Raw genomic sequence first — 23,662 nt, forward strand, 5'->3', positions numbered from 1 at the left:
GCCCCGAAGAAAGATCTTGGGTTAACCGAGAGGATGTACTGGACCCCTCACTTCTTTCTAACTTCCACCAGTCACACCCCGACCGCCCTGCCCCAAGAGGACGTGGTCGCCCTCGCCGTCGGCCCCATGCGCCAGGAGACGCCCGTGGGGGGGGAGGTACTGTCACGGATCCACCCACAACTTCTTCCACACCAACCACCTGCACCCGCTCACAATCACCAGAATACTAATTACCACCTGTCATCACTTACCAGCCACTATATCAGTCACTCACCACATTCCCTCGTTGGCTGGTCTCGAGGTCGCAAGCTACTTACCTTCTACTCACCTCATGGTATTCCAGGATCTCCTGTGCCGTAAGCCTTCATAACCGACCTGTCTCTAGGAAGAGGAAAAGCCTGGGTGTTGGACTCACAGTCTATGTTTACCGATCTCTTAGATCGACGTTTATGTTCTGTTGGAAATCCTTTGAGTTTGAGTTAAGTTTGTGGAAAGGAAATAAATTAAGAAAAGTACTTCCACTAACCTTGTGTCTGCCTCTCCGTCCACACCTGACAATTACGCTCTTAAAAAAAAGTAACAAATTACTTTACTTAGTTTCGTTTAATAGAAAGTAATGCCTTATGTTACCTTTGCGTAACTTTTTTGTCATCTGGCCTGGGCTTTCTTGTTTGTTTCTAATATAAAAAGTTGTAATTTTGACAAATGTAAAAGCCCTTTCACACCAAAAGTGAAATAAAGCCCCAGGCTGAAGGAAATGTACATTCACAGCTGAAAGACACATGCACATATTATATAAATGTATATAATATATATATATATATATATATATATATATATATTTATACATATATATGAAATACAAATGTTGTTTATGTAAAGTAATTTTTGCTTATTAGTTTTTACAGTTTTTCTTTATTTTGAGGAATACTGATTCTGTTTTACGTAAATTCATGTTGACATTTAGTCTGGAACCACAGTAACATCATGTTCACACAGCGCACACACCTCTGCACTTACTCACGATTTCTCTCAACATGGGGACAGGAGAGCTGTCAGTCAATACATGGGAAAACAAAGCAATTGGAATTACTTATTTAAAAAGTAACTCAGATATATTCTTGGAAATTAAAAGTTAATGCACGACTTCACTAATTACTTGGAAAAAAGTAATCTAATTGCATAACTCGCATTACTGTTCTTAAAAGCTTTGTTTAAATGTATTTTCCATATGTGGAAGTATGGCGTATTTAGCTGGAAGTATGATCAAGGTTCTACAAGAGGAACAACAGAAGGCTCTTGAAAAGATAAAGCAGGATCTCATTGATGAAAAAGATGTCCTGTGTGTCCAAATTGCTGCTCTGTGCTACAATTTAGGTGAGTGCTGACAATGTTTGTGTGTACATTTTAGCAGAAAAAGTCTCTCATATATAATCATAAGCAGTTAAATGGTTTGCTAAAGTAGTTAATCCTGAACCTAAACCTGCACCATTTTACAAGTTTTATATCCGATATTTTTCCCCATTACATAACATTTGATTGTATTGTATTTAATCACAACAGTGTAAAATATGTTAATATCTTGTATATCTTTTTTTTGTATCTTTTTTTAAATTAATTAATTTATTTATTTTTAGGTCATGGTCCATTCTCTCATCTTTATGAGAAATTGCACCGTGAAGCCCTAAAGCGTGGTAAGTGCCTGAACTTCTCACTAATGTCAGTATTTGTGGTCAGGTATTTCAAATTAGACAGAGTAGTTTTCTTTGAAGGCTGCATTTATTTTATGTTTTCCAGAAGCGTGTGGCAGCAGTGGAGATGGACAACAACAGGCTCAATCAGAAGAATTCAGAAGTAAGGAGCGTGAGAGCGTGTGCACCAATTTAACAATATTTTGGAGATAATCCCCAGAAATTAGCTAAATCTGCTAAAACCTGCTTTTGGAAACATCTTGTCCTTGAATGTAAACACAGTATATAAATAATATGAGATGCACTGATTGCACTGTTCTTGGCTGATTCCTTTTTGTGTATATTATAATTGGTCCCACTTTATATTAGGTGGCCTTAACTACTATGTACTTACATTTAAATTAATTATTTGATACAATGCATTTACTGTGTACATACATGTTCTTACACTGTACTTATATATTTAAAAATACCTATATGTAGTTACATCTGTAATTAAACTGTCAACCCATCCCTTACACCTAAACCCACCAAACCTGTCCCTAACTTTACCCGTATCCCACCTCAATACCAGCAAAAGTGTGTTGCAATACAATATGACCACAATAAGTACATTGTACATGTAAGTACCTAATATAAAGTGTAACCTTATAATTTTTTTTTTTCCCCTGCCACGGTATACTTCTATAACTTTCTCTGAGTTACTTTGTGTGTGCTGTTGTGCTCATTTGATTTTATTTCTGCACGTCTCTCTCTTACACTCAGACAGTGCAAGCCTTATCTAGCATGACATTGTTACCATCAATACATTATCATTCGTCGTTGACAATGAGTGCAATAAATTCACTCATTCTCATTCAAAAAACTTTTGACGTTTACATGAGGATGTGAGCATAGCTTTGAGCATTGCCTACGCCACTGGCAACAAAACAGACCGTTGCAGCGATTGGTGCATCTCTAATAAATAAAGTAAATAATGTTTTTTTTTTTTTTTTTTTTTTAATGTTCGGGCTAGGGTTACAGTGTTTAAGCTATCCAAAAAATACAGTGTTTAAGATTTCCGAGTTTAGAGAGTTGTATACATATCTCTCTCTCTCTCTCTCTGTGTGTGTGTAAGAAAATAGATTATTTTAGATTGTGATTGTGATTAGTTTTAATTCATAAACAAGATCACTGATAAGACATGTCATGTTTAACCACTTTTGTTCTCTTTGTTAGGTGAAAAGTGGAAGGTAAGCATCAAAACTCTCTTGTACAAATATACATGTATTACAATTTTTTTTAATTAATTGTGTTGCATTGTGCTTTAATGAATTAACTCTTTTACTTAGTCTTATTGTCATTTAACACAAAAACATTATAATATACACAACCCTATCAAAAAGACATTTTAATTTCCTCAAAAAAGCCCAGTATGACATGAGATGTGATTTGCAACAAGACAATACATGAAAAAAAAGAACTCAATAAAACACCAGATTAGTTTACAGCAATGCAAGAAAATGACAAGGAACCATTGTGATCAACAGAGATGCTGAACACTGTACAAATACACGCAAGAGTTAATAGTATAATCCTAATGTGGATAGTATATTGTACAATGATGGGTTGAGCAAACACACACAACGATCAAGATCAATAGTTGATGATTTTTAATAATCCACACAGGTTAATCCAACAAAGAAGCATGTAATCAAACACAATCATGTAAAGACAAGACCTGACAATAATGAACTGAAAAGGTGGAACTTAAATAGCAAGTGCCAGTGGTGTGATGAGTGACAACAGCTGAACAAAATGACAAATCAAATCCAGAGATGGGCAGTATTTCAAATACATGTACATTTATACATTTAATCTTAGTGTTTTTGTATTTTCAAAATACATAAAATACTTTTTGCCAGTCAGCCTCTTTATTAGACTGCTGATTTCCTGTATCAACAAGTATACAAAAATACTAAGATTAAATGATATTTAAATTCAAAGGTATTTAAATACAAAATAGTATTTTGCAGAGGTGGGACTTTCAAGTCACAAGCAAGTCTCAAGTCAAATCCCAAGTCCTCAAAGAGTTAAAGTTAATGAGATAATTAAGTGACTAATTAAATGTTGATTGTGCATTAGTGATGAACACCTGCTGTTATTGAGAATTACAGAGGATCAGATGTTGATGATTTATTGTTTAAAATGATGCTAGATCAATGTTTGATTTGGGCTCTTGACCCTTGACTTCCTGTGTTAGCTTTCTCTGTTACAATGCATATGGTGTTGTAAAGCAGTGCTGCAGAAGTGAGAATATATTAGCTGTTTTTATAAACTTTTTTTTTCTTTTTTTATTTATGTTTTAAGTTAATCTGCTACTTCAAGGTTTGATTCAGCAATACACAAATGTTTGCAGTGAAACAATATTGCAATTGTTTAGAAGCAAATTATTTTGAACTAGTAAAAGGGTCAAGAGCCCAACTAAAGTTAACCTTGACCACAATTATGGTGGTATCATATATATATATTGATTCCATCCAAGGCTGTGGCTAAAGTCAGTTCTTGTGTTTTTCTTTTCTTCAGTGATGTTAATTGTTAACAGGAGGTGTTGCTAATGCACAATCATCATTTAATTATTCACTTAATTAACTTTAACTCTTTGAGGATTTGGGATTTGACTTGAGACTCTCTTGTGACTTGGAACGTCTCACCCTGGTATTTTACATTTCAAATACATGTATTTGAAATACAGCCCATCCCTGATCAAATCAGTAACTATGTAAGTCATTAAAACAGTGTCCAAATTGAGAGTAACCATGAAAGACATGCTTTTGATTACCACAGAAAATAATTTTGACCTGACCCTAATTTTGTAGAAATGAAAGAAAATACTGTATTAGAACAGTGGTTTATATGTGCTATGTAAGTGTACTGGAGGCTTGAAAAGCTGAAATGTGAAGCTTGTATTTTTGATCTCATTGTTTACTCAGCCTCATGTTGTTCCAAACCCATGTGACTTTCTTTGTTCTCTGAAATACAAGATATTTAGTAGAATGTTCATGCTGCCGTTTTCCATACATCCTGGATCATCAACCTTGCCTGAGTCTGCGGCGTGACTTTTGTAGTCCAGAGGGCATAGTCAGTTGTTGAAAGCAGCTTTTGCATCATCTCTGGGTTTGTGACCGCCCTTGTGCAGATCTTTCAACACCTTGGCATGATAGACCTGCAGGATAGTCATGGTGTACAGGGTGGATGCACCTTGTCCAGAGGCATAAGCCCTCGCCACAAGTGATGAAGTAAACGTACATGCCCTGGACGGGAGCTTTGGGCAGCACCACCAGGTGGCGGTGTTTTACGGGCAAAGAGGCACTGCAATCACTCTCTCCACCTGAGGGACCTCCATGTACTGTGTACGGTGAGTGGCAGAAAAAGGTGCCTTCCATGAATTTGTCAGCGGCTTGTGAACTTCTGGAAATAAATTAAACTGGGATGGAGCACGGCTGAGTGTTGCGCTCGGACCCCAAGAACCAATCACCCAGACGAGAGCTCTCAGGACAGGATGGAGGAGTCCACTCCAGCCCAATGCATGACTGCCATCTCAGCATCAGCCTCAGACTGACACAGAACACCCAGAAGTGCAGATTCAGCCGAGTCCTACGCTTCTGATGGCTCAAGCCTACCCTCCAATGCTGAAATAGACAGCTCAACCTCCTCCCGAGCCCTGAATGAGAGATCAAACTTGCACTGAGGCGGGTCCTCAAAATCATCTAGTGTTTGGGAGCGGCCCAAGCACTGAACACAGAAATTGTATCCATCAGAGGGAGAGATGTACAAACTGCATCCAAAAGCACATGGACGGAAAGGCATGATGTACAATATACAATCCAATTTGAGAATTTGCTCAAACACTGCACTTATCTGCTAGGGCGAGAGAGAGAGACTGCTGCCTGTGCCTTAGTCCCAGCGACAAGAGGAGAAAGGTGAATGAAATGCTAAGAGAGATGCTGCTTACGGCTCCAAAGAACAGAACGAGTGATGTCACACTAGCCTATTTATGCTCGGATGTCCGGGGTGTGGTTATCTATGCAAATTTTGCTCACCAATTTCATTGGTCTTTTCCCAATGATGCCAGAGGTGTTTGGGCTCTCTAGAGCGACCCCTAGTGTTGTAAACTCAACACAACGTCAAAGTGACCGACAGAAAGGGAACCCCTGATTAATAATCACTTTCATTATATGGACAACAGCTGCTTAGACATTAGGCTATACATTTCTATTTGTGTGTTTTATAGAAGAAAGAAAGTTACATGCATGAGGATGATTCAATAAAACTTTGTTGTCTAAAAAGTTGTCTAAAATGTATTTTTAAGGTGGATTAAGTTGTCGTCATTTTCTTTTAACAAACTAAAGTGAGTCAACATCATACTCCAGGTTTTATCGACAAGAACAGAAAAACAAGACTCCTATAAATTGTAGCTCACTTAATTCAGTTGTAAATGTACATGGACAAATGCAACACAAAGGTGTCTGTCACAATTCGTTGTCGAGGAAGCACGCAGGATTGCACGTTCAACAGTCTTTAATCAAGGAAACTCAGGTGCTAATCCACAATGGGAGCTGCACACACACACACACACGTAGCAACAAAGTAGACCCGACAAACATGAACTGAATAGGCTTTTAAACTCAGGATAATGAGGGAACTAAGGAGACACACCTGGAATCAAATTAACAATCAACATGAGGGAGAAACTGGGTCACAGGGAGCAAAAACACACACAGACAGGTCCATGATCCTGACATAACGCCCCCTCCTGAGACGGGGAGCCAACGAGCCAGGGGGATGCCAAGGATCCGGGGGACCAGGATGGAGCCGAGGGCTCTGGCGACTGAGGCGGAGGCAGAGATCCGGAAATCCACAGCGGAGCCGGAGCGACTGAGGACCAAGGTGGAGCTGGCGGGAGGAAGGAGCCCAACGGAGCTGGTGGGATGGAGCGACGAGGTGCAGCCGGAGGAGTGGAATCCTCAGGCGACGGTGGGTTGACGGAGCTGGAGGGACGAGGGAGTCCGGTGGAGCTGGTGGATCGACGGATGATGGTGGAGGCGAGGGAGCTAGGAGCTGAGGTGCAGCTGCTGGGTCAACGGGCCTCGGAGGCTGGAGGTGGAGGTGAGGGATACTCCAGCCCTGGCGACGCTGAAGGATGGCAGTCCCGTGGGATTCGCACCATACAGATAGGGCGCTGAGGGTGAGCGGAGGGACTGCTAGACGACAGCAGTAGAGGAGGCAGGAGCGGGTGGGAGGGCGGACATTTGTGAGCCTCCTCTGGACTGAACATAGGAACAGGATGACGCTCTGGAGGGCCCTCTGGAGGAGTGGGCACTGGAGGATCGGGAGTCTGGGCTGGTCATGGGGACCAGAGATGAAGGAGGGCTGGACGGGACCAGCCAGGATGAAGGAGAGAGGAGAGGGGGAAAGTCGGCCTCTAGATCCGTCTCCCAATCAATCAGATCCCCCTCCAAGTCCAGCAGCCCCAGATGCACTATCAGCTCACCGTCAGCTGCGATGCAGGGGGCGGAGCTCCACTCCGTGCTCTCACCGTCCATGGCATGCTCCCTCGCGATGGGCACTTTCGCCGGCTCTCGCAATCTGGTCTGACGTGTTGGGCTCAACTTCAGAGGCGATCTTCTGCTCGATCTTCCACTTTGTGCTGGCTCGTTGATCACAGCGGGAAATGGCTCTCCGTCATCGGTGGGCTCGGGCTGATGCTCCGCACCGTGGGGAGTTGGTGGGCTGGACTCTGGGTCTGGAGAGATCATCCTCGGGGCAGATGGTGAGTGGCGATCTGTTTCTCGCCAGAGTTCACTCCACGAAGGCGGCAAAATCCTCTCGAGGACCATCTTCAGAGGACAGCGCTACATGCGGTGTTCAAACTTGCATCATAGAATGAGCAGAGCGCGTCGTCCGGGTAGCTGGTGGTGTTAGCTAGCATCAGGAACAGTCTTGTATGGTAGGCGAGAGATCTGTCCCCCTGCTCCAGTAGGAGGAGGAGGAATTCTGGACGTGTGAGGGGATCCATAGAAACACAACGGAAAGAAAAAACACTGAGAAAACATGAAAACAAAATCGGAGGGAACACACGGAGGTAACTGTTTTTGGTCAGGTCTTCTGTCACAATTTTATGTCGAGGAAGCACGCAGGAGGCACAAGTAAACATTCAACAGTCTTTAATCAAGGAAACTCAGGAGATAATCCACAATGGGAGCTGCACGCACACACACACACACACGTAGTAACAAAGTAGACCCGACAAACATGAACTGAATAGACTGGGGCTTTTAACCTCAGGATAACGAGGGAACTAAGGATACACACCTGGAATCAAATTAACAATCTGTTAACATGTTATTTCCTCCCTACACTGTTCGCTTGGAAGAAGGTACTTCTGTGTTAAAAATGAGGTTAGCACATGCGTTGGTTCAAAGGTGAGCGCGCGCAGTGAGAGGAGCGGGGTTGATGAGGAAGGTTGTTTTGTGATGTGACGGACCAGGAGATGGAGGCAAATAAAAGTATGTTAGCTGAATAAACGTTGTGTTTCATCGAGTTTAACATGGTAGCAGAGGATGGTTGAAGAATGGCAGCTAATTATAAAGTTCCGCCGAAGTTTGATGAAGCCAGGCCATACGAGTGTTGGAAAAATTAAGTTAATATCTGGACGCGGGTTAACGAACTCGACAAAAAGAAACAAGCCCTCGCTGTTGCCTTGGGGCTTGAGGGGAGAGCCCGTGAAACAGCGATGGAAACACCTGCGGAGGATTTAGACAGTGATAATGGTATGGCAACGCTGATCGCTAAGCTGGATGATGTGTTTCTAAAAGAGGAAAAGGATCGCGCATATGAAGCATATTCTTATTTTGATGGAATAACGAAGAATAGTTTGGTTTCCATGGCGGACTACATAATTGATTTCGAACAGCGATACAATCGGATGAAAAAGTATAATATGACGCTTCATGACGCTGTGCTGGCTTTTAAGCTACTGGACACGGCTTGCCTCGACGAAAAAACAGACAGCTAGCACTGACGGCCTGCACAGAGCTGAAGTTTTCATCCATGAAGTCGGCTCTAAAACGGATTTTCGGAGGAGAATCGACTGGCTCGTCAAGCAGAATACAAGTGAATCAGGATGTGGCATTTTTCACCAAACAAAGACCACAAGGAAGAGGAAAACGGAATATAATGTTTCAAAGTGGACAACCAAAGCAGCCATTACCTGGGACTAATAAATATACGGTAAAAGATCCAGATGTGCTATTTGCCAGTGCACATTTCACTGGGTTAAAGACTGTCCACACAAGAAAACTGAACAAGTAAGAATAACTGATGATGCAAATATTGAGGAATGTAACATCACATTGTTTACAAAGGCCTCAATGTCAGATGCAGAGATATTCATGACTGAATCATTGGGATCAGCGATTATTGACACTGCTTGTACCCGTACTGTGTGTGGGGAGAAATGGCTGGAAAACTATATTGATGACCTCACTCAAGATCAAGTGAACCAGCTGAAGCAAACAGAAACTTACAGTTGCAGACCATTTCGGTTCGGAGATGGGAATTTGGTATATTCCACAAGAAATGTGAAATTACCAGCTAAAATAGGACTAACGAAATGCCTAATTGAAACAGAAGTTGTCAAGGTTGACATTCCACTCCTGCTGAGTAAAACGTCACTGAAGAAAGCAGGGCCCATTTTGGACATGGAAAAGGACAGTGCAGTGATGTTCAAACAACCTATTCCACTTGAATTTACTAGTTCTGGACATTATTGTGTTGATATCAGAGACAAAGACACAAAAAATCAAACTGAAGAGGAAGTTCTAACAGTGACAGAAAATATGTCTCCAGATGAGAAAGCATAAAGTCCTTCTGAAGCTCCATAAACAGTTTGGCCACACGTCGGCAGACAGGCTACAGAGACTCATTCACAGTTCAGGAAATAAGGACAAAGAATGCCTTACTATAATACAACAAATAGTACATGACTGTGAAATATGCCAGAAGTACAAGAGGACAAAGCCAAAGCCTGCTGTGGGGCTGCCTATGGCTTCGGAATATAACGAGACAGTGGCGGTGGATCTGCACGAGTTAGAACCAGGTGTATGGTATCTTCACATCATCGACCACTTTACACGTTTCAGCGCCGGAAACATTGTGAGGACAAAGAAGTCATCTGAGATTGTCAACTCCTTCCTTCACACTTGGATTAGTGTCCATGGCGCCCCCCAGAAGCTGTACAGGGATAATGGAGGGGAATTCAACAACCAAGAGATCAGAGACATGGTTGAAAACTTTAACATCGAGACCAGAACAACAGCTGGTTACAGTCCCTGGAGCAACGGACTACTTGAGAGACATAACCAAACACTCACCGAGATCATCCTGAAGGTCAAACGAGAAAATGGATGTGACTGGCACACTGCCCTTGACTGGGCCCTCATGGCCAAGAACAGTATGTTAAATGTTCATGGCTACAGTCCATACCAGTTAGTGTTTGGACAGAATCCTAACCTTCCTTCTGTATTAGTTGACAAATTGCCTGCTCTAGAAGGTACCACTGTGAGTGCTAAAGTAGGAGAACACATTTCTGCTTTACATGCTTCTAGGAAAGCATTCACAGAAGCAGAGTCTTCTGAGTGGATAAGAAGGGCACTTCATATGCAGCTTAGGCCCACAGATGACATGTATGTGACAGGTGACAAGGTATATTACAAAAGGGCAGACTGTCCTGAGTGGAAGGGACCGGGGGTAGTTATTGGTCAAGATGGAGCTGTTGTATTTGTAAGACATGGGGGGACTCTTGTTAGAGTACATCAATCCAGGCTCTGTAAGACAAACACACAGGATCAGGAGTCTCAAGATAAGCAAAATGAACAAGACAACAGCCAAAAAGTAAGTGAAAAAGGTAGCTTAAACAATGTAGCAGATGGCTCAGATAGTGAAGAAAACACAGACATCGATCATGAGAATACAGGAGAAGTGGTTTATCCTAGGATGACACAAACTGAAACAGATCATGATGTGTGTGGTAATCCTGTCTCTTCTGCTGGTGTAAAGTTAAAAACAGGACAGACTGTAACATTTATGAAACAGGACGGTGGTGTACAGAGAGCCAAGGTTTTAGGAAGAGCAGGCAAAGCCTCTGGAAAATATAAAAACTGGTTTAACCTGCAACATATTGAACATGATGGCAGTGATGGGCAAAAAGAGTCAGTGGATGTGTCATTTGTTGATAATCTTCACATTGAATCAACTGATAGAGAGACTGATGTACTCATAACAAAAGACATTTCGTTTGATGCAGCTAAACAGGATGAAATTCTGAATTGGTACGAAAACAATGTTTTTGAGGAAGTTGATGATGCAGGTCAAAAGTGTGTCATGTTTGTCTGGGACTGTAGTCTCAAAGAAACTCAGAATGGTATTATGCCCAAAGCGTGACTTGTAGCCAGAGGTTTTGAAGAGCTTAATATTCACGAGCTGCAGAAAGACTCCCCAACCTGTGCTTCTGACTCTCTTACGCTATTATTAGCCGTAATCTGTCAAAATAAGTGGCAAGTCCATTCTATCGACATCAAATCTGCTTTCTTGCAGGGCATGCAGTTGTCCAGAGAAATCTATACCCCCGCCCCCAAGACAATGTTCTATGGAAACTAAACAAGTGTGTTTACGGCCTTGCAGATGCATCAGTGTATTGGTACAACAAAGTGAAAGAAATCATGCTGAGTACAGGTGGTAAAATGTCTAAAGTAGATCCAGTATCTTGAACCTTGAACAGTGCAAGGTTACTGGAGTACTCGCATGTCATGTTGATGATTTTCTTTAGGTAGGCTCACAAAACTTTTCAAAAGATGTCATACCTATACTAAAGTCTGCATTACAAGTTGGACGTGAGGAACATGAACATTTCTGCTATGTGGGAATGGATTTTGTTACTATTAATGGTGTAGTTCATGTACATCAGCAGAGTTACATTGAAAACCTACAGCCTATTCAGCTACAAGCAGCACGTGCTGTGCAGAGGGATGCCTCTCTTAATGAGACTGAAAAAGAGCAGCTTAGGTCAAAAATAGGGCAAATTCTGTGGGTTGCAAAACAAACCAGACCAGACATTATGTTTGATGTATGCATCAAATTTAAAGTATGCCACAGTCCAATCTATTCACGAGACAAATAAGGTCATTAGAAAGCTTAAATCTGAAAAGGTGACTCTCAGGTTTCAACATTTGGGAAACAGTGATGGTCTAAACTTTGTTGTTTTTAGTGATGCTTCCCTTGGAAATCTCCCTGATGGGGGCACACAAAGGGGAACACTGATTGGTCTTATGGGAGAAGGGGGGAAGTTTTCTCCTCTCTGTTGGCAATCTAAGAAAATTAAACGATTGGTGAGGAGTACTCTGGCAGGGGAAACTCTGGCCCTGTCAGATGGAATAGATAATGCCATTTTTCTGACTACTCTCTTTTCTGAACTTACTACTGGAAATGCTGAGCTGAATACAATCCCGTTGATTTGTGTGACAGACAATCACTCTCTATTTGATGCCCTTAAGTCAACTAAACAAGTCTCTGAAAAACGTCTTCGACTGGAAATAAGCAGCATTAAGGAGCTCATACAGAGTAAAAGAATCAAAAAGGTACTCTGGTCGGACACAAAAACTCAACTCGCTGACTGTCTTACAAAAAAAGGAGCATCGGCCCTAATGTTATTGAAAGTACTGAGTGAAGGACTATGGTGCTACTGAAAGCACTTAGTTGAGGACTGGGGACACTTAATAAAAGGAGAGAGGAAAGAGATTAATTTAAAAAAAAAAATGCTGTACTTTCAATTGAACTATTTTCTTTTGGCAACTGTAATCTTTGTTTTGTATGTTTTTTTTTTTTGTATCTATATTTTCTTTTTCTTTTTTTGTTTAAAGTATAGGGAGATTGTTAACATGTTATTTCCTCCCTACTCTGTTCGCTTGGAAGAAGGTACTTCTGTGTTAAAAATGAGGTTAGCGCATGCGCTGGTTCAAAGGTGGCCTTGAGTGAGAGGCGGGGTTGATGAGGAAGGTTGTTTTTTGATGTGACGGACCAGGTGATGGAGGCAAATAAAAGTATGTTAGCTGAATAAACGTCATGTTTCATTGAGTTTAACACAATCAACATGAGGGAGAAACTGGGTCACAGGGAGCAAAAGCACACAGAGACAGGTCCATGATCCTGACAGTGTCATTTTCTGAACAGAGATTCTTGTTTTCTGGCTTTTGAATAATGCAATCTGCTTTTAGATGCTCAGCCATTATGAATTCTTTATAATTATGTATTGATGGATATGCACCGTTTACATTTCTAGTATTTATATGTGAGGCTCTTTTTTGTGTTTGATTTTATATTATAAGGTGGCCTCTTTCTGGATGTTTCTGGACATTGTTGAGAAGAATGATGAACTCAAACAGAAACTGAATGAAAAAGATCTCCTCTTCATTAATGAGTTAATTGTGGGAGTTGATACTGCAGATCCAGAGGTACAAAACCCTGTAAAATGCCATTTCAGTCAATGTCCAACAAGTTATACAGTGTTTAAATTGTATTGAAAGTATTTTCTTGTTCCAGTGGCCAGGGAAAGGCAGGTCTGAGGACAAGGCTTTCCTGTATGAGATTGTGATAAATAAATGGAATGGCATTGATGTGCACAGATGGGACTATTTTGCACGGTGAAAAATAAAAATATTAACTTTACATATAAATATTAATATGATACGATATACTTTTGATTAATATATGTTCGAAAATGCACTCCTACGTCAGTGTAAATTGGTTGTAAATGTTGAACATTGAATTTTTGTTAATGACTCTTCATTACATTAGGAATAGAATACTTTTGAGAGGTGATGCAAATGAAATCCACAGTAGTCTAATTAAAGAAAATGTACTCATGGTGGCCACCATTTTCAGATCACATGTTTAGCTGAGTACTACTCACTTTATGTTAGTATTACACCTTGACTTGTGGAACAAAAAAAAAAGAAAGATTAATGGCTTAATAGAGCATTTCCACAATGGCATCAGTAACCAAAGACTACTGTGCTGCATCCACACCACTGGGTGTCATATAAAGTCAAAAATGCCTGGCATATCAACACAGCATAAGCCAATACAGTACTGAACTCATTCATGTTCGGTCTTTCAGAGACTGTCATCACCTCGGCATCCCAAACAGCTTTGACCATCAGCGCATGCTGAAATCTGCTTGGGTCTGTAAAGTGAATGGGAGGAATCACATCTGCTTCAGAGACAAGGTGCCTCATACACAAGATCACCTATCACTACTAAGCCTGTTCGTTAACATTGCAATATCGCATCAATATATACCACCACAAACCATTGACTCTGTACTATATGACAATAGATTTGATCACATTAGATCACCTGTAAATAAGAGATCTGTATGTGATTAATCATTGCTCATCCTGTAAGGAATTGTCTTAGGAAATGTAAGTTTGAAAGTATACACTTAAGCTAAATTAGATACATATTCCTCAGCCATTGCAATAAATCAGTGTGAATAACTTAAGTGTAGAATAAACATGACATCAAATTGTTCTTATTTGAGAATATGTATGAATGAAGATAAAAATGAAAACATTTGCATTTTGCTATTTACAACTGAGATTAGATAGGTTATGCAGAAAATCAAAGAAATACAAATCTCCAGATCGGTCCAGAGCTAGATCTAGTAATGTGAATTAATAACACAACACAATAATAAAGTTCTACATAATGTCATTTGTGTTGTCTAGACCTGGTCAGTGTCTCTCTGTTTCTCTCACAGGTGGCTGATAAAGTTTATGATATGTTTCAAACCCAGTACACTCTGTACAGCCAGGCCTACCAGCACAAGATTGGCAATATCAGTCAGAAAAAGTAGAGTTTTTTTTTTTATTTTTTTTTTTTACTCTGTTTTTACAATCTTCATGTGTTGTTTATAGTCAAGTATTTAGTGGTTCATATTTTTTATTTGTTTATTAGAATTATAGATGCCCTCTTAGAAGCTAAAGACAAGCTCCCCAAGATCTCACCAATTGCTGTATCCAAATTACAAGATGATATCGAGAGAAAGATCCAGAGGATTACAGGAGCCTCTTCAGACACTCACGAAGATGACAAGCATCCAACACCCAGAGAGATGAGAGAGTTCGCCAAACTGACAGGTCAGTTGAACGGACAAGATTTAGATTTATTCTTTTGTTTTCTGCTCAGCTGTTTTCATTTGTTTCAGAGAAGACTTTTTAAAGTTTCATTTATTGAGACAAAGGATGAAGTTGTTCTTTTTTCCATCAGATCACATCTTTGAGGAGATATTGTACTCCACTGATGTCGGGCTGGAAGGTGCCCGAAAGAAACTTGAAGATGTTGTCAAGAGACGCCTGCCAAAGTGTGTGGGAGAGACCAGACTGATAAAAAGAGACAAACATGCACACAAAAAGGCCCTAAATCAGGCCCTACAGGTAGAAGAGAACTGAGAAAAACATGACATAACATTTCATTGACATCGCACAGCAGATTTCAGACATACCACAGTGGCACTGCAGTTATACATACAAAATCTATTTGTTTGGCAAATTCTCTCTTACCAAAGCAGTTTACAAAAACCAAAACATGTTATGTGCTATTTGCATTGTTATTTGGTCACATGACAATATGATGATAGTCCAAGAATCTGTCAAAGAGCATGTATTGATCATTTTCTGTAAACGTATTCAATAAGTTGGCAGTAAAATATGATGTTCAGTGGTTGTCCTTTAATAGCTTAATTGAGTCATTTTTCTTTCCAAATTAATTTGCCATCCGTAGTTATATTATCAACAAAATTGTATTTGTCCCAAAACATGGAGGGCACTGTATTTACAATTGCAGATTTCACTGATTTAACTCCTTTGACCTCCTGTTCTTTCCTGTTCCTGCCCTGTTTTTCTTCACAGCCATTGGATTGATTTATTATTGTGAGTAATTCACTAGTGTGAATATAATCATAGTGAATAGGTCAGCATACATTATTTACAGCATAAATTACACAACACCATTTTACCCTTATAAACTAAACCATACTGTTAGAAATTGTGCTTTTATAATGGGCAAATACAATATAGCATTACCATTATCACTCCATTAAAATGACTTAAATATTTGGTCCAGTTTACCAATAATACACTTTCCCAGTTTGGCAACTGTTGAATATCAGAATCATGGAACAGTGTCTAGATCACATTATGGAAAGGAAGGAATTAATGAGAAAAAAAAATGCATTCCATATCAAACTCATATTAATCACACTTTTATTTAATTAACTCATATGTTTGATTCTGATTAGCTGGCTGAATTATTATTATTATTATTATGTTTTACTTCACGGCTAAAGCAGTTCCAAGTTTTGATTGAATTACAGTTTCATATCACTTCCATAGAGTTTAATTTTTCATATCTCTGCCAATAATTCATCTCTTGCATCTGATCTGCCATTTTGAAATGTGCAGTTTCATTATGTTAAAATGAATGAATGAATACATAAATAAATACATAAATGCATAAATAAAATATAATGGCTGAAAAAGTAATGGCTTTATTTTTGCGCAGCAGGTGCAGATCATAACACGAGTGCTCTTGTGGACAATTTGTTTGCATTTGTTTGACTTAAATCCCCATTTCTTCAGGATAACTGGAATAAAGCAGTGGACGAGTGGAACAAACTTCACCCAACTGTGTTCTTGGATAAGAAGGATTTCAGCACTGAAGTATGTTATGTTCGAAACTCTTTTAAGATGTATCTCTTAACATTTAAGTGAGTGTAATATTGTATATCTCCTCTCACACAGGTGATTCAACTGGATTGTACTTACAGCACAGGTAAAAACCCCATCGACAATGTCTATTTCTACAGGAAATGGAATCTCACTGAAGCCTTCAAGATTAAGAAATATGAGGTACTCAAACCACTATACAGTGATTTAGCATTTCAGAATTTTCACATTTGAATTTCACTTATATGCAGTACCGTTTCTAGGCATAGGCAAGCTAGGCGGTCGCCTAGAGCACCACCAGCTGGAGGGGGCGCCAATGAGCGCACGTGCTGCCACTACATTTTAACAGGGTTGTGATCAAGAGTGGCACGGACACCCTGAAATATGATTGCCGCCACCACTGGATCCCCCAACATCATTAGGCTAGAGTGCTGTCATTCTGACGATGCCAGTAGTGATAGCCGCCGGCATGTGCCAAGATGATTAATTGCTTTGACCTTTGTGACCTCATAATAATAATAATAATATCCATATGCGACCTTTGATCTCATAATGAGTTTCGGATGCAGAAATCGGTCAAGCGTGAAACTCTGATGTCGTCTGGGATGAGTCATGTTATCCATTAAAACCATAAATGATTATTAATCATATTATTATTAATTAATGAGTAATGTTTTTAAAGATTTTATGGACCGTTTTGAATCGTCCTCATAGGAACACCCGCGGCGTGTGCCCCTCCCATCTGCGGCGCTCGTGTCTGGTTGCATTCCAAGGTGCACTCTCTCTCTTTCCCTCTCTCTCCCTCTCTATCTCCATGGGATCCTTGAGAAAAAGATATTTAATTTAAGGGCAATATCAGAATAAATAAACTATTTTAACAGGTCAGTTTTAAGACACAAATATATTCTGTTGGTTGTATAAAAAAGCATTTAAATAAAATGTGTAACATGGCTATCAATGAGAAGGGATTAAAACAATAAATAAAGAAATAAAACCCTCTTACATTTTTCTTTGAGAAAAAGAAAGTATTCCTCGTGCGAGGATGACCATTCTTCTTCAAATAATAATAATAATAATTCCTTACATTTATATAGCGCTTTTCTAGGCACTCAAAGCGCTTTACAGTGTGGGGGGTCTCCTCATCCATCACCAGTGTGTAGCATCCACCTGGATGATGCGACAGCAGCCATAGTGCACCAGAACGCCCACCACACACCAGCTTACTGGTGGAGAGGAGACAGAGTGATGAAGCCAATCAGCAGATATGGGGATTGTTAGGAGGCCATGATGGTCAGAGGCCAATGGGCAAATTTGGCCAGGATGCCGAGGTCACACCTCTACTCTTTTCGAAAGACATACTGGGATTTTTAATGACCACAGAGAGTCAGGACCTCGGTTTAACGTCTCATCCGAAGAACGGTGCTTTTTACAGTATAGTGTCCCCGTCACTATACTGGGGTACTAGGACCCACACGGACCACAGGGTGAGCACCCCCTACTGGTCTCACTAGCACCTCTTCCAGCAGCAACCTAGTTTTCTCAGGAGGTCTCCCATCCAGGTACTGACCAGGCTCAACCCTGCTTAGCTTCAGTGAGTAACCAGTCTTGGGCTACAGGGTGACATGGCTGCCGGTTTATGAGTGGTTTAAATTAGAAATCTTTCTTTGAGTTCTCTCTCTCTCTCTCTCTTTCTCTCTTTCTCTCTCTCACACGCACGCATGCTCATTCAATCGTCCCGATAGTCATATTCTCTTCTGTTAAATGAAAATAAATAAATAAATTGTGCGATCACACACGATATAAAACAACGCAAACATTTAGACTAGTTATAGTCGTCACTAAAAATATAAGAACGTTGTACATTTTATCAGGAGCGGGGAAAAAAAAGAGTTTGTCATGTTAGAAAATGTTATCAAAAGGGGAAACAATATATATTTTAATAGGCCAAACGATAAGGGCTATTGTGGGCATGTCCGGACATGTCAAATCTCTATGTTTTCCATAGACAATTCAATTCAATTCATTTATTTATATAGCACTTCACAAAACAAATTGTGGCAAAGCAGTTTCTACATTATATTTAGAACCTTTAATATTTGTATGTACATTATATTAATGGATTTTATACTGTATCATCCCTAAACCTACCCATCACAGTAAACTTTCTTCATTTTTTATTTTTTTACATTTTCATACAATCATTTGGAGTATTATCATTTGGTACAATCATTTGGAGTATACACTCCATAGACAAAATGATTAAAAAAAATATATATATATATATATATATATTGTACACCTAACAAAATTATGCATACAACCATTTTTAATAAAATATTGTTTTTAAGCAATCTGAATTATGAGGACTCAAGAAGTTTAATCATAAATCGCAAAACACAAACATGTACATTCATTATGCTAACATATTATTGTAACTCAGTTTGTACTGAATACACTATAATCAGACTTTAAGCATTAATATATTTTTAAGATACCGAAAAACACTTCTTCAGTGCTCCAGCGATTATATGTAACACACTGTATAAAAATAAACATTTCAAGCTAAAAAGAGATTAAAGTAACAAATTTGTTTTATTTTTATTAAGTAACAAACATGTTACAGCAAAGCAAACCATTTATCACATATTTTAAACAAGTATTTTAGTTTTACACTAACCACACATACATGCTGTTTTCTTAAAAACACAAACATCTACATTCATGCTGCTGGCATATTATTGTACCCCAGTTTGTGCCCCAATTTGTTATTTCTCTCAGGAAACTCCCGTAATTTGTATGCCACAGATCTCGTTATATGAATAATCACATCAATATTTTATTCCAAGGTTGTACAGTTGCCAGATCTTGTATGAAATGCATCACCTCACACAATCGACACAATACACAAATTTCAAACCATTTGTGACTTCAACCTGGCAACCTACAACCCAGTTGTGCTGTAGATTTCTGCGCAAGTAGTAGACACGGGAAGTTGAATCTACCATTAGTGGTAGAAATGGAAGGAGAAGAGTCAGGTGGTGCTCTGGCGAAGAAAACAAATATTTGTGTAAATTTAACAATAGCTGGACGGAAGAATTCAATTTCTTGTCTCGAAGCCATGTAAACAACACCCACGCCATTTGCAAAGTGTGTCGCACTAATTTTAATATCAGACACGGTGGGAAAAACGACATATCTCGGCATCTTAAATTACAGCGGCACATTCGTGCAGCCGAGGCACAGAAGGGCGACACATAGGCCGTACTATAAACACACAATGTTAATGTTATGTACAATATTACAGTGTAATGTAATGTAATTTGTTCCACGGTGTTTAACTGCTGTGCAGTGTTTCTGTTTCATTTAAAAAATAAAAAGTAAAAATAAATGTATATATATATATATATAACAGTTCTAATATTTATTTATTAATTAAACATTAATTATTCTTTTATTTTTATTAATAATTATTTATTATGTATGTACTTATGTGTACCCCCCAGTTGAGTCAAGCTCAACTGATTCCTCAAATGAAACTGTACAATAATAGTCAGGTTAAGGTGAGTGGTATTCAAATGGTCATAAAACCGATTTAATGATCAAACTGAAATAAAACACTGTAAAAACATTGCACAGAGTTACTCAGAAAAAGACAATGCAGTAATTCTGGGTCAAAGCCGGTTTCCAAGATCTGTAATTAGTAATCAACATAATATGTTTGACTTTGTGTATCACAGGTATCCAGTCTGCTGCCAGAGGCATTTACTGAACATGTTGGTCGGGTTTACTACACAAAAAACTCTGATGAGGAGGAGAAGGACGCAAAGGAGTGCTTTCATTGGTGGCGCCGAGACAAGGTGAGTGTAGATGTTTTTTTTGTCTTTCCTGCAGAATTTGCACACATGCACTGTATAATGATGTTGGGTATAATCAAAGTGTTTTGATGACTCTAAGATGGCTCTATCTGCTTATATAAACAAACATCTTCTCTTTTCTCTCTCTTCAAGTGTAAGATTCTGGTCTATGATCAGGAAGAGTTCAGAGGCAGTGAGCACTTGATCACAGGAGATTGTCCTTCATTGGATGCCTATGATATAAAAGAGGTTCAGTCCTGTAAGGTGCACAGAGGTTTCTGGATGCTCTATGAGGGTCGTGACTACAGTGAGGCAGAGTACATACTGCAGGAGAAGGAAGAGTTTCACAGTCCTAAAGATTGGGGTTCCCGGTCCAATGCTTCTGTTCTTTCTCTTAAACATGTGAGAAAGTAAAATCTGAGCATTTAGCCCATCCATCTTCAGCTCTTGTTGACCAGTAGGGCTGTCAATTTAAAACATTAACAATTTAATGGTGTAATCAATGATCTGCAAAAATGTAACACTGCACTGCATGCACTGCAGCTCCAATTGAAAAGGAGAATTATTGATTTATTGCTTAATTGTTAATGTAATTGCAGTGATGTCATTGTTTCCGTCATACCTTTATGTAACATAAATTTAGAGAGCATGTATTGTAACTATGTGACGTATCGACTGTCATTGTTGTTTGTGTGCTGGAAGTCAAGAACAAGAACTCTGTGATATATATATATATATATATATATATATATATAAAGGTTTAGTGATTGATTTTTTAATCTGTCTCTGAATATTTTAGTAGGGTGTTGCTGTTTTGTTGTCTTATCCTCTGAACTGTGTGCTTTCCAGATGAATGGTATTTTAATTATTAATTATTGATGTATTTATCTGAAGGCAGGTTATCGCCTCATTAGACTGTTATTAATAAAGCTTATAAAGATAAAGACAAGACTAAATGACTATTAACAGCTCAGAAACATGTTCACTGAAGAATCAATAAATGTAGCACATAAATATGAAATGCATTCATGAAATGTACTCATTTTTGAAGGCAAGCAGGTCCTTTAAATAAAGCAAAACGTGAGACGTGCGGATCCAACCCTGATAGCACACATACATCTCGGAGAAGTCTATTTCACGTCTGTATTTACATCTGCAAGACGTATTTTTTAGAGTGTTTGCTCATCTGCAATACGTCTATAGGACGTCTCCTATCAGATGTCAAATAGATGTCTATTAGATGTCTTTAAGATGTTTATGATTTAGAAAGTATGTAAAACTGACATCTGAAAGACGTCTGTTAGATGTTTGTAGACAGCAGATGCTTTCCAGATCAAGAGATCTGTAACAGACATCTTGCAGACGTACGTGTGCTATCTGGGAAGTGCAAGCTTTTATTTACAGATATGGTCATAAATACAGGCAGGGTCGAGCAATGGCAAACAGGTATGGCAGGGACAAGACAAAGAGTAGTCCTAGGGCAAGCGAAGGTCGATGATAGGCGAACAGTATCCAAGGGGCAAGACAGAGAGATAATCCAGGCAAGGGAATAAACAGAGTCCGAACAGAGAGACGGGTAAATACAGGGAAACACAGACTAGAAAATAACAAACGTTCCGTAAAGCAGCTGACACTTGGGGACACTTAATTTCTAGCGATTATCGCCGATTTGATTGCACAGATACTATTTAAACTAAACTGAGCTAGACAATGACATCTCTGAATTCAATAATGAAATGCCTTTAACTGAAAATTGAGTGTTTAATCTTATCATTATACATTACTGACACTCTATCCTCCAATTTGATACTGTTAAGTGCTTTGACACAATCTGTATTGTAAAAGCGCTATATAAATAAAGGTGACTTGACTTGACTTGACTAGGGGAGTGAAAAACGCAGGACAATACAGGAACTGAATAGAAACAGGGAATGGCACGGAAAGGGTTAATTCATGAAACACAGGCTAGAAAACAAACACAGGAAAACGGGCAATGCAAAACTAGGATACTAACAAGGGCTCTGTAGAGTTGCTACAGTTAGGGGAGCGATAGCATACAATACTCAGCAGTGAGGAAACAAAGTCCAGGGTTTAAATAGAGTGTGTGATTAGTGAGAGCTGTGTGATCAGTGCCTTCAGCTGTGTGTGCAATCAGTGCAATGGATGATGGAAAATTGAGTCCAGAGTGATGTGTGGTGTGAGTCAATGTGGTGAGCGAGTGACCTCTGGTGGTGAATGAATGGAAGTTACAGACCAGATTCGTGACAATTGTCTTTTATTGATGTTATCCCTAAAGGAATTTCCTTAAGGAATCTTTATCTTTTTATTTATTCTGAAAGGTTTTGTTTTACAGTTTTACATTCACACTGCTGTTGTTGTTTTGGAACCTGTTCCACTTAAATATTATTGTATTATAATATCGGGAATAATTTTTATTAAAATAGATTTTTTAAGTCTGTCAAAATGAACACCTTAAATTATTAAAATTAATGACATGAATTAAACAAATTGAACACCCTAAAAAATAATAATAAATGTATGTGCCTTTCAAAAATAAATAAAATTGCTCTTCATTAAAAATAAAACAAAATCGTTTTATTACAATAAATGCAATAAAACTGAAATCACTGCATAATCATGTTCATTACAAAAACACTGAGCTTTACTGCTTCAGACTGTTACTGACAGCCTCATATATCATCTTATGTTCAACAGTGTTATATTTCACAACATTATCTCTCCACTTCTTGCAGATGTTTTTTATATAATATGTGTGTTTATATTTCATTTTCAAAATCATCAGTCTTTAACAGCCAAACAAATTCATTGTTGTCAGCATAACCATAACAAAATCAACATTAGCAGCAGACAGACACTTAGCCAACTGAAATAGCTTTCATTTCCAGTAAGATCTACCCTTACAAAAAAGTAGTATATTTCAAGTTTATTTTATTAAGTATACTTACGTAAAGTTCAAATATATTTTAAGTATACTTTAAGTAGTAAGTACACAAATATCAGTGTACTAGTAGTATACTCGTAAATGTACCATTTCAATACTCCTTGGGACTAAATTGGCCCAATTTCTAGTATATAAAAGTATACTGTTAAGTATACTTTAAGTATAACGGTAGTAAACTTTGAGTACACGACTAGTTTACGTCAACATTTTTAGCTAGTACTGTACCTACACTAAAAGCAGACTTATAGGTATACTGATAGTTTACTAACTAAATACCTGTAATAGCATTTTTAGCACACTTTTAAGTTTTTTTTGTTTTTTAAATCAATCAAA

At 38.8% G+C, this 23,662-nt stretch overlaps 1 protein-coding gene across 1 annotated transcript in view; it reads left to right on the plus strand.

The window, feature by feature from the left end:
• The window catches only part of LOC131544174 (uncharacterized), a 38,682-nt gene extending 17,203 nt beyond the window's left edge, over window positions 1–21,479 (plus strand). Inside the window, exons 16-29 of the mRNA XM_058782233.1 lie at window positions 1,241–1,377; window positions 1,638–1,694; window positions 1,798–1,863; window positions 2,910–2,923; window positions 13,115–13,240; window positions 13,329–13,429; window positions 13,906–14,014; window positions 14,548–14,639; window positions 14,745–14,926; window positions 15,057–15,223; window positions 16,427–16,507; window positions 16,589–16,696; window positions 20,251–20,370; window positions 20,521–21,479. Of these exons, the coding sequence (XP_058638216.1) occupies window positions 1,241–1,377; window positions 1,638–1,694; window positions 1,798–1,863; window positions 2,910–2,923; window positions 13,115–13,240; window positions 13,329–13,429; window positions 13,906–14,014; window positions 14,548–14,639; window positions 14,745–14,926; window positions 15,057–15,223; window positions 16,427–16,507; window positions 16,589–16,696; window positions 20,251–20,370; window positions 20,521–20,781 (1,621 nt within the window). The 3' untranslated portion in view covers window positions 20,782–21,479. The remainder of the gene's footprint in view (window positions 1–1,240; window positions 1,378–1,637; window positions 1,695–1,797; window positions 1,864–2,909; window positions 2,924–13,114; window positions 13,241–13,328; window positions 13,430–13,905; window positions 14,015–14,547; window positions 14,640–14,744; window positions 14,927–15,056; window positions 15,224–16,426; window positions 16,508–16,588; window positions 16,697–20,250; window positions 20,371–20,520) is intronic.
• The last annotated feature ends 2,183 nt before the right edge of the window (window positions 21,480–23,662 follow it).

Source organism: Onychostoma macrolepis, chromosome 01, assembly GCF_012432095.1.
Source record: "Onychostoma macrolepis isolate SWU-2019 chromosome 01, ASM1243209v1, whole genome shotgun sequence".
NCBI classification, from domain to species: Eukaryota; Metazoa; Chordata; class Actinopteri; order Cypriniformes; family Cyprinidae; genus Onychostoma; species Onychostoma macrolepis.